This window comes from Gymnoscopelus microlampas (assembly GCF_963454915.1).
Source record: "Gymnoscopelus microlampas genome assembly, chromosome: 12".
NCBI lineage: Eukaryota > Metazoa > Chordata > Actinopteri > Myctophiformes > Myctophidae > Gymnoscopelus > Gymnoscopelus microlampas.
The window spans coordinates 44,084,052-44,100,241 of record NC_139949.1 but is presented as its reverse complement, the minus strand read 5'-3'; the positions used below and the strand labels follow the sequence as shown (position 1 = coordinate 44,100,241).

General features: G+C 43.3%; 1 protein-coding gene across 1 annotated transcript in view; it reads right to left on the bottom strand.

The window, feature by feature from the left end:
- The window catches only part of LOC311056651 (glucocorticoid receptor-like), a 134,754-nt gene extending 119,100 nt beyond the window's left edge, over window positions 1-15,654 (bottom strand). Inside the window, exons 1-2 of the mRNA XM_084073442.1 lie at window positions 15,321-15,654; window positions 6,251-7,686 (exon numbers count right to left, since the gene is read on the bottom strand). Of these exons, the coding sequence (XP_083929568.1) occupies window positions 6,251-7,686; window positions 15,321-15,350 (1,466 nt within the window). The 5' untranslated portion in view covers window positions 15,351-15,654. The remainder of the gene's footprint in view (window positions 1-6,250; window positions 7,687-15,320) is intronic.
- Between the last annotated feature and the right edge of the window lie 536 nt (window positions 15,655-16,190).

The window sequence follows — 16,190 nt, the reverse complement described above, 5'->3', positions numbered from 1 at the left end:
GTCTCCATCATAATTTTAGCTGGCGTCTGCAACGCAATTCCAGATGACTTTCAACTTCAGATATGTGGAGCATCGCGCCAACAATAACACCAACACACTGCACACACACACACACACACACACTGCACACACACACACACACACACACACACACACACACACACACACACACACACACACACACACACACACACACACAATGAGATATGAGAAGCATGGAGTAAGAGAGCGACAGGAGTGAGTAACTGACACAGGCTAGTAAGAGTGCGTGTGAGTAGGCCTATGTGTGTGTGTGTGTGTGTGTGTGTGTGTGTGTGTGTGTGTGTGTGTGTGTGTGTGTGTGTGTGTGTGTGTGTGTGTGTGTGTGTGTGTGTGTGTGTGTGTGTGTGTGTGTGAGGGTGTGTGTGCGTGTGATCTGCATATGGGAATGGTACAGTCTGTCTAAAGGCCTGAGGGCATGTTGGCTGTAATCCCTGCCAACGTTACACCCACTCTTGACCCCGGTCTCTAACGGGTCAAGTCTAAGTTTCCAAACAAACAACGGAATTAGTCCAGATTCCAGCGCAAACTCCCTGTTCAGCCCCCATCTCCCTTCAAGCTGTTGTTATAGTACGTCTCATTGAAGATAGTCAAATCATGCTGTACTGATGGGAAAGACTTTCCCACAGTGGTGGGAGAAGATTTTTTTTTACCCATTGAGACCTGAGGCATATTCTACCCCAAAAAACGGTCTAATACGTAGTTCCCACACTTTGAAGATTTTTCAAAAATGCTCAAAAATAGCAGATGTAGCCAACGCAAAAATCTGAAATGACACAGATGCTTTGAAAGTGAAAGTAGTAATAGCATAACTATACTGTAAATACTGTTACAAGCAAAAAAAAAGGGCCCACATTCAAAGTTTACTTGAGTAAAAGTACGAAAGTAATGGCATCAAAATATACTACAGTAGGCCTACTACAAAATTGGTCAAAATATTTCCAAAATAGCAGATCTGCAAGCTCACGGCACGTCGCATGTTGTGAGCTTGTTGAGTGGTTATAATAATCTAAACCTGAAAAGTAACTAATAACTAAAGCTGTCAAATACTTGCAATGGAGTAGAAGAGGACAATTTTGCCTCTGAGATGTAGTGGAGTAGAAATACTCAAATTGAGTAAAAGAACCTTGTGTAATGAGTAAACGTAACTGGGTACTCTCTCCACCCCTGCTTTTCAACCATCTCTTCTAATCTATGCTCCTTTTAGCATCATCAACAACAACAACAGCAAGACAGTACCATTAGCAGTGGTTCTCAAAGTGGGGTCCCGGGTAAGCCTGTCACAATTATTACATAATCGTGTAATCGCAATTATTTGAGATAATCGCAATTACTTTTGCATAATCGTCATAATCGTTTCCATGCTGAAAGTTTTCAAATACTTAAAAAAAAGCAGAAATAGCAGATCTACAAGCTTACAACACGTCACTTTGTGACGTGTTGTAAGCTTGTAGATCAACTATTTCCGCAATTTTTATATATATATTTTTTTTTGTATAAAATTATATCTTTGTATATTTTAGTTGTTTGTCATATCTACCCTGTGCAACATTTGATTAGCAAGCCTAAAAGACAAACAGAAATGTAATTTGTATATTCATGTTTAAATGTTCAATGGCCAAAAACACAATTAAATCATTAATCGCAATTATTTGTGTGACAATTAATCGTCAACTTAAATTTGTAAAATCTTGACAGCCCTAGGAAGCCCTATAGGAGAGAGGGTTCCAAATCAGGGGTCTTCAACAGGGGGTCCGGGACCCCTAGGGGGTCCTCGGAGTTACTACAGGGGGTCCGCCAAATCTTTGTGTGATAGGATTTCGTTTTTTTACATTAACCACAACCCTAGAATTCATTTTCTGAGGGGAACATTAGCCGAAAATAGCAGATCTACAAGCTCTCAACGCCTCGCAGCGCGAGGCGTTGAGAGCTTGTAGATCGGCTATTTTTGTCAAAGAGGCTATAGGTGTAGAGGGAAAAAAGAGAAGACTGTTCCAAATGAACCCTTTCTCAAGGAACCGGTTCCATTCGGGTTCCGAGTACTCTCTCTCAAGAGTCATGGATCCTTGAACGTAAAGAAAGTTTGAAGCGTTGCTACAAGCACACGGAGCGCAGGGTGAGTGGGGTCATTCATCAGAAAAAGGAGCGTTCATTGACCCTGCATGGAGGGGCATTCCAGAAGCACTTGGTTAGGAGACAGGCCTTCATTTCATCTCAGGCGCAGAGAAACAACATTTGCTCATTTCATTATCTGTTACACAACCGACTTGTTTCAGTCGAGCCCATCTGATCGCTCACAGATATACGTTCCAACAGCCACGCTGATCATTCTTAACCCCTTAAAGACCTGAGGCTGATTCTACAAATATGCCTTGCTAAATCCAGTTTTCTGGAGAAAAAAAAACTTTATCAGCGGTGCTCCGCACTGCTCAAACGTTTTCATGTCGAGGAGGACCCCCAAAATGATATGTATTTGGCCGCGGACCCCCCTATCTCAAAACATTATGTTCCAGGGACCTCCCAGAAGCAAAGATTTGAGTAAAAAAACATTTGGATAGATATATATTGAAATATTTTCACACATGTTCTAGATAATAATAAAAAATAGCAGATCTACAAGCTCATAGAAAATGTATGTATTTTCCCAATATTTTCCCAAATTTTGTGCAACACTGTCATAGGACAAGGTATAGTAGCATTGATAAAAAAGCAAATACTTGTAATGGAGTTGAAAAGGACAATTTTGTCTCTGAGATGTAGTGGAGTAGAAATACTCAAGTAAAGTAATAGAACCTCATAATGAGTAAACGTAATTGGGTACTCTCTCCACCAATGCTTTTCAACCATCTCTTCTATGCTCCTTTTAGCATCATCAACAACAACAAGAAAGTACCATTAGCAGTGGTTCTCAAAGTGGGGTTCTAGATAATAATAAAAAAACAGCAGATCTACAAGCTCATAGAAAATGTATGTATTTTCCCAATATTTTCCCAAATTTTGTGCAACACTGTCATAGGACAAGGTATAGTGATAAAAAATTAAAAAAAAACATGAAAGAATCACAAATATGGAGATACAAGGTTTTCTTCCCGACAGTGATGATAAAACAAATCATCTCTGTCGGGTGGAAAACCTCATATGTCCTAAACTGTTACTTTTCAGGATTAAAATTCTAAGTAGTAGAAAGCATCAAAAGTAGCAGATCTACAAGCTCGAAACAGCGCCGTGTTTCGAGCTTGTAGATCTGCTACTTTTGATGCTTTTGTGTGACGCTGTAGTGTGATCAAGTACGGCGTTAATTTAAAAAAAATAAACACACAAAAAGTTAAAATATGGAGATCAGATAAGAGGGTTTCTGCCCCCCGGACAGAGACGAAATGGTAACACATGTCAGCCGTGAAGAAAGTCATCAGTCTTTATGACATGGTCGCCTAATTTAGCACAAAGTCACAGACATCTGTGTTGATGATCCCTGTATGGAAGCCATACCCTTGAAGAGGGTATGGTATTCAATCATGAATACCTTAGCCCGGTGTTTCTCAAGCTTTTTCATGTCAAGGAACCCCAAATGTATATGTATTTGGCCACGGACCCCCCCCCATCTCCAAAAGATGTTGTGTCAGCGACCCCCCTTAAGAGAAGTTTTATGTTGTTAAAATGTTTTTCCACAATTATCCAAGATGAAAATATTTTGAAAATAGCCGATCTACAAGCCGCCTATTTTCAAACAACTGAAGTATAACATAGGGTTAAAGTGGTTAAACTGATTTTGCTGGGGACCCCCTGCTGGAACACCCTTAAGGACCCCCTGTCTATAATAATCACATGACCCACGACCACAGGCATGGGGATTATTGCTGTGTTGTTGTCATGCCAGAAAACAAAACAACAGACATAGCAACAGATTAGTACTGCTGTATGCTACAGCTATAGCAACATTAGCTACTGCTGTATGCTACAGCCAGAGCAACTGATTAGTACTGCTGTATGCTACAGCTATAGCAACAGATTAGCTACTGCTGTATGCTACAGCCAGAGCAACAGATTAGCTACTGCTGTATGCTACAGCCATAGCAACAGATTAGCTACATTTGGCACCTTAACAATATGATCCCAACTGGTTTCCAGAATGAAATGTTGCAGTGTCATTTCAGGGAGTTTATTCACGGTGGACCTAACCCATATGAACCACTTTCAACTCTATTTTGGGCGTGGCATTATACTGTAGATGAAGATTTTTTTTTAAATAAAATATTTCCGAAAATGAAAAAAAAAAAGTTTGCATTGCAATGTGACGTGTTGTGAGCTTGTAGATCGGCTATTTTAGCTTTTTTTTCCACATAATTCTTTCACATCTTATAAAGACCAATTAGCGAGGAACCAATTACATAGCAGTTTGCGCCTCTCTATTAGAATCATTCAGTTAACTCCAAGACAAGCCAGAGGCGAGGTTAAGCTGAATGCAGTGAATTTGCACGGTGTTAAGATTTAACAGCAAATGGGCATGCATGAGGTCCTGTCCGACTTGTTTACCAAGTAAGGAGAGGAGGGACCCAAATACCTTAACGATCGTTAAACAGAGACCGTACCGATAAAAATAAATCCTTCCCGATACCGATACCCATAACTTGCGTATTGGTCGATAGTACCTATCTGATACCAGTGTGTAATAAAAAAATAATCTATGACAGTGGGGTCCAGGGACCCTCAGGGTTCCTTGAGGGAGTTACAAATGGACCCTTGCAGGTCTTTAACTCTGAGAGTGTTCAAATGGAACCAAATGGTCCATTTGGTTCCATTTGTACACTCTCAAGAGTTATGGGTGTCCTTGAAATTAAAGCGTTTGAGCACCACTGATCTAGGAATAAATAAAATGTCCATTAACAAGTTAAAGTGCAGCTACAAGTTAGGACAATAATAATGTGAATAGTACAGTAAGAATACAAAACAGTTGTGCAACATGAACTGAAGCATTACAAAATATTACTGGAAATGAAACATCATCAAGTGACAAATGACGTGGTATCGGCTCAGCATAGACAAGTTCTACTTCAAAAAATCCCCCCACACATTGCAAAGCATGTTTGCCGGTGATGACGAGGTCACCGTGCAACATTACCGTATGTGGAAACAAGCCACGTTCACAAGTGGACTGCTGCAGTGTGGGTTTAACGTGTAACAATTACCATACACGATAGCACGGTGTAGCCTAAAAGAATGGCTAACACTTTATCATAATGCCACATTTGTAAAGAAAAGCGATAAGGCTGAAACGCGCCCTAAGCGATAACGGCTGTACAAAGTAGACATGGTATATATTGCAATTATTTCGAGATAAATTACGATGTAGCTTTAGCTTATATATCATACAGCAATTTCTTAAGGATGAATGTGTAGCTGGAGGATACGTTTAAGACGGCACCATGCAGCAATTACTGCATTACAGCAACACAGTGTCAACAGTGGGAGACATGCCACAGGGTAGGGCATGCAACAGGAGTCGACCCCCTCTGTCAGCTGAATGCCTCGCATGTAATGTAATGTAAATGAAGTGGCAATATGTGCCCTACTGTGTTTGGCAAGTGGAGATGACTGGGGGCAGCTGCCATGCAAAAAACCCTGGCAGCTGCCGGTGCCCTCCACCGGCCAAGAAAGACCCGTCAAGCAGAATAATGTGTCGGTTTTGACTTCCATATGTCGTGGGCCGTCACGCCAGTGACTTTGTCGAAACCAGTGTGAAATAAAATACAACGTAGACATGCTTAAAGTGATTCCCTTTGAGCATGGTGTTGCTCAAAAGGGAATAACTGATGGAATTCGGGTTATTTCCATCTAGCGACGTGGCCGTGGCGAGAGTGAAAATGAGCCCTCAGGCTACAACATGAGACCCTACCTACACGCCTTCATGGAACGAGATCAATAAGAGCAGAGCACCTGGCCCACGTGTCCAGGTCAGAGCTTAAACCCATTCTTGCCTCCGAGCTACGAAACCCACCTTCCACTTCCATTCATCTATTGAATGACTTCCATTGCTGTGCGACTTACTGCTGGACGGACAGACAGGCCTGCCTGCTCCGCACCAGCCAAAGTAAACAGCGCGAAACGTGAGCCGACTTTCTCCCCGACAACCCCACCCCCCCCCCCCCCCTCCCCCAGTTTCTCCCTCACAAAAGAGAAATGCAAACAAGTCGCTCGGCGCCGTGACACTTACCTGGCAAAGCCGATGGAGAACGCCGCCAGAGAGGACGCTGAGGAAGAAGTCCCAGACGCCTCCCCGTACCCGTTGCCCCCCCTGCCCCAGCAGTCCCCCGCCACCGGGGGCAGGGCGGCGTAGATGCCGAAGGGCTTCTGGTCCGGGAGGCCGGCCGTTCTGTAGGGATAGCCGCCGGGCCCCGCTCCCCCTACTCCGGCGGCCATACCCGCGGAGGCCGACACGGGGCCTCCTCCGCCGAGGAGCGAGCCCCCCAGGCCGCCGCCCTGGAGACAGGACGACTGGCAGAACGCGGAGTTCTCCTTCTTCTCCAGTTTGACCACGCCGGGGGTGCGGATGTGGACGACGAACGCGTCGTCCGGGTCCTTATCCTCCTCCTTGATCATGATGCCGGACAGGAGAGACGAGGGATGCTGGAGAGGAGGGAGGGGCTGCTGGTGGTGTAGGAGCTGCTGCTGCTGATGATGGAGATGAAACGGCAGCTGGTGGTTCTGCTGCTCCGTGCCGTTGACCCCGGGGCGGCCCCCCACGCCGTTTCCGCTGGCCAAAGACCCCGTATCCTTTAGCATGCTGCCGATGGTGCCGTTTCCTCCTCCTCCTCCACCACCACCTCCACCGCCCCCACCTCCTCCTCCTCCTTCTCCTCCTCCGTTCCCGTGCAGGACGTTATCCAAGTGAGCCACCTCGTTATCCAACTCGAAGTCGCTGATGTCCTGCAGCGACACGGGGAAGTCCAGGTCGCGCCAGATCTCGCTGTCCTCGATGAGACGGCTGCCGCCGACGTCCAGCGCTACGCCGACGGCAACGCCGCCGCCCACGCCCTGGGCCACGCCCTGGGCCACGACGTGCGGCGTCACCGTGTGCCTGCCGCCGTACGCGTCGCCGCCCAGGTCTGCCTTCTGGAGGTGTGGAAGACCGCTGAAGACCACCTCCTGCACCTCCTCCTTGACGTGCTGGGGGAAGAGGTCGGGCAGCGGCAGGTTGCCCAGGACGCCGCTGTCCGAGGTGCTGATGACGGCCGTGGGCGCCTGGTCCAGCTCGGCCAGGTTGTCCAGGAAGGACAGGTTGTCGTCCACGCTGAACAGGCTGACGTCTGGCTGCTGCTGCTCCTGTGGCGGCGGCGGCGGCTTTTGCATTCTGCCCATTTTGCCCTCTTTCATGGCGCCCGCCATGACGTGGTGCTGGGGGGTCTCTGCGGGAGCGCCGAAGTCTCCCGGGGTTTTCGTACCGTTCAGTCCGTTGTTGGAGGGGGTCTCCCTGCCCTGCTGGGACCTGGGGCCGCCGGGCAGGTGCATGGCGGAGAGGAGAAGGGAGCCGGCCGTCGTGTCACCCGCCTCTCCTCCCGCTCCTCGCTCTCCTCCCGTGTCCCCAAATGTCAGGCTGCTGTCTCGATTGCTGCTGTGCTTCAGGCCACTCTGATCCGTCTCCGTCTGATCCTGACAGAGAGCAGTGCGCACGCGCACGCACGCACACACACACACACACACACACGCACACACACACGCACACACACACACACACACACACACACACACACACACACACACACACACACACACACACACACACACACAGACAGACAGACAGAGAGATGGGGAGAGATGAAACGTAAGTCAGATAAAGAAAGACAGATGGGGAGAGAGACAGAGAGAAATAAATAGACAAATAGAGACAGAGAGACACAGAGAGAGAGACAGAGACAGAGAGAGAGAGAGAGACAAAAGAGGTGAGCTGTTGTCCTTATCTGGTTATCTGCTTATCTGGTGTGCTGTGATGTATTTGGGTCAATGACATGAAGTGCCAGGCACAGTGGATAAACATCAATCAACATGGCAGATTAAACATTTAATTCTTAATTGACTTGTATATAATCAAAACATTGCGTAACGATGCGGACACGTATTAGCAAGTATACGTTTGTAAATGGCAGATGCACATAATTCAGTGTAACTATGTAAATCATTGTAAAGTATAATTACTTTTTTTTAGGATCCAAAAATCAAGTACTATAAGATATAACACTGACGTTGCCATGAATGTGCAACATTTTCTTGTGGCTGCAATTTAAGGCTGCACCAAATTTTGTAGTTTGTTGTTTTTTTGTTGTTAGTTGTTGTTGTTGTTTTTTTTGGGGGGGGTGTTATAATAATAATAATAATAATAACAATAAATGTTATTTGCGACGCACTTTACATTTGAAACGAAGTGTTGCATTGACATAAAAAGGAGAAAATGTAATAAGAATTCAAAACAACAACACAAGAAAGACTGCCCCCCAACTATACACAGCTAAAAGGAGTTAAAAAGCTTACAAACACTAAGGCATAGAACGAGTGCCTCTAGGCAAAATGCCTTCTTAGAAACGTCAAGGCACTGCAACACTGCTGTCAGATGGTCAGGGAGGGCTTTCCATGTCAGAGGAATGTTTGCAGTCACAGGGCCCAGTAGAGGAATGTTTGCAGTCACAGGGCCCAGTTTGACTCTGTCAAGATTGACTCTGGCTTCACACAACAAGGAAAAGTACATAATAGTGCTCACATTAGTTCTACCACCTGTTCTGCTGTCATTGAATTTCACTTGACTCCAAAAATCTACTGCGACACACACACACACACACACACACACACACACACACACACTTTACTTTACTTTTATATAAATATATATATATATATATATATATATATTTTTTTTTTTTTTCTGTTTTTTTGATTTTTTTTTTTGTGTAGTGATATTTGAACTGTGGTGCCACTATATATGTCTATGAATTGAATACCAAGGCCCTCATTGGAAACAAGTCCGCAAGGACTTTTATGAACGGACCTGTTAGACAAAGTATTTTAAATGTAAATGTGTTGTTTTACATTTTTTTGCCTAATAAAATATTCAATCAATCAAAAAAAAGGAAAAGTATCAATACAGCAATGTAGAAATACTCTGTTACAAGTAAGTAACGACCGGAATTCACAATGTACTGGAGTAAAAAGTACAAAAGTATTGGTATCAAAAAGTTAGAAAGTACTCATTATGCAGAATGTCCCATTTCACAAGTTTTCAAATGTATAAAATGTATAAATAATAATATCTTTTGAATACAGCGCGATGCGACGACTCATTGTGAGCTTGTAGATCGGTAAAAAACATACCTCAAAATTGTACCTAAGTACCATACTTAGTTACTTAAACCACTGCACAGTAGCACAATGGATTGAAAATAACAGCTACTGATATTCCTCACTTAAAATCTCATCACCTTCTCTGTAATGCTTGGCTGTTGAAAAAAAACATGTTCAACAAGTCACTGATGTGCATAAGGCCAGACTTAACCCCAACCATCCACTGTGAACACTTTCACTTCTAACCACTTCTAACCCTGTATCGAAACTCACACAAGCAGAGGTGAAGAGAAGACGCGAGACCTCCAGACATGACTGAATGTTTTCAGAACAACTCATGTTTCCATAAACATGAATTCATGAAATTTGCCAAACTGTTGCTCAGTTCTTTTTTTAACTCCACTGACAGCAGTGCTCTATAAGGTTCCCAAACTGGGGCTAGATGATTAGCTTAATGTGCAACATTGTTTTCTCACTCAACAGTAAACAAACAAGGTATCTGCATGTTTCTAAAGATACAATTTATAGACCTACAATTTATAATACCAAATTGGCCAAGCTCACAACGACTCTCAGTGCGAGGCGTTGTGAGCATGCAGTTCGGCTATTTTCACAATGTTTATCAGTGGAACCGGTCAAACTAAATGTAATGCCTATAACTCCAAGTGCTTGTCAGGGTGTGGGGTCCCTCATTCAATTATTTCGGGGTGTCGCGGCCTGAAAGGTTTGGGAACCCCTTGCTCTAAGTACAACAATGTTGTTTTCTGTCTGTCCAACACTAGTCCTAAAAAACATGATCTGGACGTTCTGGAACACTACGTACTTGCCATGGAATTTGTGCACCTTCATGCTCCGCCAGGATGAAGGTGACCTGTGCCACCCCAAGTACTGTGAGCCCAAACAGGGGCAGTGCCAGTGGACGTGGTGCTCCTGATGGGCATGACTCTGCACATTGCCACATGATCCAATGATCTTATTAGGGCTGCAACTGTTGACTATTTTCATAGCGACTGTTCTAATTGATTACTTTTTTCAGTTAATAGAATGATAAAAAATATATTTTATATATCAATGAATTGATCAACCACTTAAAGCGTTCTATTACACTTTGTTGCACAACAGTGTCATGCAAACATTGTGAACATAGCCGATCCACAGCGCAAGCCTTGCGATTAAATCGATTAACAGTAGATTAGGTAATAAAGAGAATACACTGCTATCGTGCAGAGCCTGAGCCAGACACACCACCCACCTAAAGGCAATATAAAAAAATAATCCCCCCACCAATCCTCATCCAATAAGAGCAAACTGTCCAAATTGGAAATGATCATCTCTTCCAAGCAAAGCTTCCAATCCTGCCCAACGTTTGCTGCATGCAAGTCAATGTTGCACCAACAACTCTGACCTCACCTCACCATGAGCTTGTGAAAGCTACTTGCAGGGGTGTAAAATAACTAAGTACATTTACTCAAGGTCAGGCCAGGTCTCACTTGTAATTGTAAATGAGGTCTCAAAGCTCAATGTGCCTCTCCTGGTTAAATACAGCTTAGAGGTAATGTACTTTTAAACAATGTTGAGATACCTTTCTTTACTTTATTTGAGTTTTTCCATTTTTCTATTCGACTTCCACTCCACTACAACTTAAGAGGCAAATCAGTACTTTTTACTCCACTACAATTATTTGACAGCTTTAGTTACTAGTAACTTTACATTATTATTATTAGTACAACATACATTAACCACCCTATTTTATCCTTTGAAATAACTGAACTACAACCTCAAAGATCTGTTATTTACTTAGCCTAATAAGAGTATTTTCTATTGCTATGTGAGTACCTCTTCCACCACTGTTGACATGAGGCTGATCGTTATTAGAATGGAGGCTATAATGAGGTTCATCAATAGTATAACCACAATATGGTGGACCAGTTGTCTCTTTGAGACAGTTGTTATTTGTCACAAAACAAACAGTCCCCCAAATCAGTTTGGAATTAAACGAATTACAGTGCCTTTTATTGGCATGCATCTCTCAGTTTGTTTAGATGCAGATCTTGACAGGGCCAAGATGGCGGACGAGCAGACATATATCAACTTGAACACAGGCCGTTCTGTCCAATAACCAACAAGAAAGAATGTCCATACTGTATGTTCCCCCCGTTTTGTGGAATTATCACTGTTATTAGGAATTGTTCATTTTACATGTATGTCACTGTGTGGTCTATTCTGTCCATTTGTTGCAAGACATTTTGTGTTTTGTTGTGAAATGTTGTGCTTTTGGCTTCATTCATTTGTTTTGTGAAATGTTGCTGTGTTTTTGGATTTGGCAATTTGTTGTGTGAAATGTGTCTAAGACTTTGTCACCAGTTCCTCTTTATTAGACATATCTAGGTTAACACGCGGTCGACGATGCAATGAAATGTTACGAAAAATGCTAGCTCAGCAATAAGAGCAGAAGTATCCAATCAAATTTAATTATATTAAAAAGTAAAACAAAATGAAATGATTTAACACCCTACATTTTTTATAGCCTACATCATTGGTTCTCAAAGTGGGGTCTGAGGACCCCCAGGGGTACTTGAGGGGGTTCCAGGGGGTCCCCAGCTAAATGATGGACAGGGACCAAATGGGCCGTAATGGGTCTGTAACTCTGAGAGTGTACAAATGGAACCAAATGGACCCTAACGGGTCCATTTGGTTCCATTTGTACACTCTCAGAGTTAAATTAACATTGATTTTACAATATGAATTGGGGTCCCAGAGACATACATGCCATTAAATGGGGGTCCGTAGCCTAATGCATGTCAAACTGGGGGTCCTTGAAATTAAAATGGTTGAAATCACTGCTAGAGAGACGTAAAAATCTTCTATTATGGGGGTCCCTGGCTTATCTTTTCAAATGGGGTAATAAGGGTCTATTTGGGGGTCCTTGGCACGAAAAAGTTTGAGAATCACTGGCCTACATAATATACGCTATACATATATTAAAGTAAATGGTGTGTGAAAGATGAAAGTGTATACACTAATACAGGAGTATTGCACCCTGGGTATGTGTCAGTCCTGGTGCAGAAACAGCCGTCATGTTTGTGATATTTTGTTTGTTCTCAAAGTGCGGTCCAGGGACCCTCAGGATTCCTTGAGGGGGTTCCAAATGGACCCTTACAGCAGTGGTTCTCAAACTTTTTAGTGCCAAGGACCCCCAAATTGACTCTTATCAGCCCGTGAACCCCCATTTGAAAAGATAGGCCAGGGAACCCCCATAAGAGAAGATCTTTACGGCTCTCTAGCAGTGATTCTCAACCGTTTTAATTTCAAGGACCCCCAGTTTGACATGCATTAGGCTATGGACCCCCATTTAATGGCATTTATATCTCTGGGACCCCAATTCATATTGCAAAATCAATGTTACGGGTCCATTTGGTTCCATTTGTACACACTCAGAGCTACAGACCCATAAGGGTCCATTTGGTTCCTATCCATCACTTGGCTAGGGACCCCCTGGAACCCCCTCAAGTACCCCTGGGGGTCCCCGGACCCCACTTTGAGAACCACTGCCTTACAGGTCTGTAACTCTGAGAACGTACAAAATGGAACCAAATGGGATTTGGTTCCATTATGTACGCTCTCACGTTATGGGGGGCCTTGAAATCAAAAAGTTTGACAACCAATGTTTTATGATTATTGCTGTGTTATGCACTTCATGGCTAACATACAGATCATATTGACTTGTAGAACAAACAGCATGCCGGACAGACACATCCACACCACACACATGATGAGTGCATAATTACCTACAGCCCTGACAAACACCCACATAACCCAGAGGCAGCAGCAGCAGCAACGTGAACGTTGGAGCAGTGCCAGGGCAGTGCAAGACTTTGCACAGGGCTGCAGCAGACATGCCCAGGCTTAGCTTGTATTTCAGGCAAGTCCCCTTGAAAAAAACCCAACCAGCACTAGTAGTGTGAAAGGTAACTGTCCGGAACGCTCACCCCAAAACACACTCGCACCCATTTTTTTTTTACGGACCGCTCGCCCCCAGCGGTTCCTGTATTCTTCTATTTGATTTACTGAGGTTACGTTTAATTAGGTTTAGATAGTTTTACTGAGGTTAAGGTTAGGAATAAGGTTAGGTTTAGGCATAGTTTTACTGAGGTTAAGGTTAGGAATAAGGTTAGGTTTAGGCATATTTTACTGAGGGTTAGGAATAAGGTTAGGTGTAGGCATAGTTTTACTGAGGTTAAGATTAGGAATAAGGTTAGGTTTAGGCATAGTTTTACTGAGGTTAAGATTAGGAATAAGGTTAGGTTTATTAGGCATAGTTTTACTGAGGTTAAGGTTAGGAATAAGGTTAGGTGTAGGCATAGTTTTACAGAGGATACGTTAAGAAATACCCGGTGGTGACCGTTCCGACTCCTGGGTTGCCGGATGTGACCCTGGGCGGGCGTGTTTTGGGGCGAGCGTTCTTGTTTTCATGTGAACCCATTATGTTGTTACATTGGAGTTTTGGCTACACACATTTTTTTTTGTAGCAACACATATAGCCTAGTGTGGGGTGAGTGCAGCGGAGGACATTTTCTATTTTTGTTTATGTATTATATAACCATATATGTTGCATAACCAAGCATGTTATATTTTTACTATGGGCTGTAGTTTGATGGTGAGATAATTAAAGGTAGGGTAAGTGATATTTTGGGGTATTTCTTTATTTTTTGTTAAAAAGGTTAAAGTACTATATTCTGATAGTAATCATTGCTACAGAGCGTTTATTCGGTCACAGCAGTCTCTCCAACTCTTTAGTAAACAGAATATAGTACTTTTTCAGGTAGATGACAAAGTTTAAGCCAATCAGGAGAGAGCACTGAAAATGCATTTTCTGTTTAATAAAGAGCTGGAGAGACATGGGAGACTCCTATTACTGAACAAACACTCTATTGCAATGAGTACTATCAGAATATAGAGCTATTTAACACTTATTTTAACCAAAGTAAATCACTTACCCTACCTCTAACTTGAAAAGAGTGATTGTAAAATAATGTCAGCGATACTAGCTGTGTATCCTTATTATGCCCCCCTTCCCTCTTGTTTCAAGGGAATTGAACCTTTGTCAAGTGGTTGTGCCCCTCTTCGCACCCATTGGTTGCTGTTTCTTGGTTGGACAAAAATCCTTTCTCTCCATCCACTACCATTGAAATAACGTGTTTTTCAGTAGCTTCATATCGATATCCTGTGTATTCAAATCTTATTTTAAACTTGGCGTCAGTAAAAAGGAAAATCTCAGGTACAGTATAGTGACTGCATGGGCATATAGCAAATTCAACATAAACAACCATAAGGCAGAACCAGGTACACACAGCCTGCTGGTTAGTCAGTCAGGGACCAATCAGAAGGCTGACAGTGACATTTCTCTTTCCAGGGGTCATTTCTTGCTCTTTGCCCCTATAGATTCATGTTTTGTACAGCCTATAGGTTGTGGTAAAGAGTGCATGTGTGTCAACATAGTGCATGACACATGCATGCTACAGTATGCATGTTGTGCTTCAGAACCGCACGATTATTAAAACCCAGAGAGGACAGAAGAATTATTATTGTGCAAATTTGTGCTGCGATTGTGAGCTTATAGATCTGCTATTTAAAAAAAAAAAAAAATCTTAAGGTTTTTAACAACATTTTAACACCACTCCCACTATTTTCCCACTCCCACTATGTTCTCATTTGCAGAAATGCCAACAGCAGAAGAACGATCATTATAAACTATAGCCTGTCTGACAACAGTTCTGTTATACATGCAACTCGGCTACACACACACACACACACACACACACACACGCGCAAGCACGGAACAACAACCTTCAACTCAACTCCAATTCTGAACTTTGCCTCCTGTCATTCGATCAGGGGAGGGGGGGGGCGGGTGAGAAAATAGAAATGTCAAGTTTAAGAAAAAGGAGTTTTACCTTGAAAAACCGCATCGTCGAGCAACTCATAGCAAAATCCGTTGGTATATTTCCGATTATTATGACAATAATATATATTTATTTTTTTAGTGATCAATGCCGATCAAATCCTCCGCATGCTGCTGGCCGATCCCAGGTCGGCTGTGAAGAACATGGTGGTTTAATATTAATCCGCACGGTCTTCATAGATTACATAGAAGAAACTCCACGGAGCGTAAACAACTGTCTGCGCTGTGCCACACAAAATGGAGCGTGTGTCTGTTAGACACAGTTAGTTGATGTGAGCCCTCCTCTCTCTACATACAGTATATGTCATATAGAACGGCTGCACTGCACTGTGTGTGTGTGTGTGTGTGTGTGTGTGTGTGTGTGTGTGTGTGTGTGTGTGTGTGTGTGTGTGTGTGTAGCCCCACTGTGGACTGCCTTATGAAACGCTGGGAGGGGAGGGGAGCGCGGCAGCAGCGCAACCTCTCGGCGGCGGCCAGGAACTGCACCCCCCCCCCCCCCCCCCCTCGGTCGCAGTAAACATATACACAGTGATAGGCTCTATTCACAGCAGCCATATTATGAAGACATTCACAGGTGTTAATTCAAGGACCCCAATGGAAACAAGCCCGCAAGGACTTTTTTTGGCCGGACCTTTTAGACAAAAGCATTATAAATGTAACTGTGTTGTTTTACATTCTTTTGCCTAATAAAAAATTCAATCAATCAAAAAAAAAAAACAATGATACTAATGAAGGCTCTGTTCTAGCCATGGTTCACATGACGCTTGACATTCAAGTTTCAGGGCTAGCTCTGTTCCATTCTTGTCAAACAGAGTCAGGGTGCTGATATTATGCATGTTGGCCCACTGCACTGGAAACACTC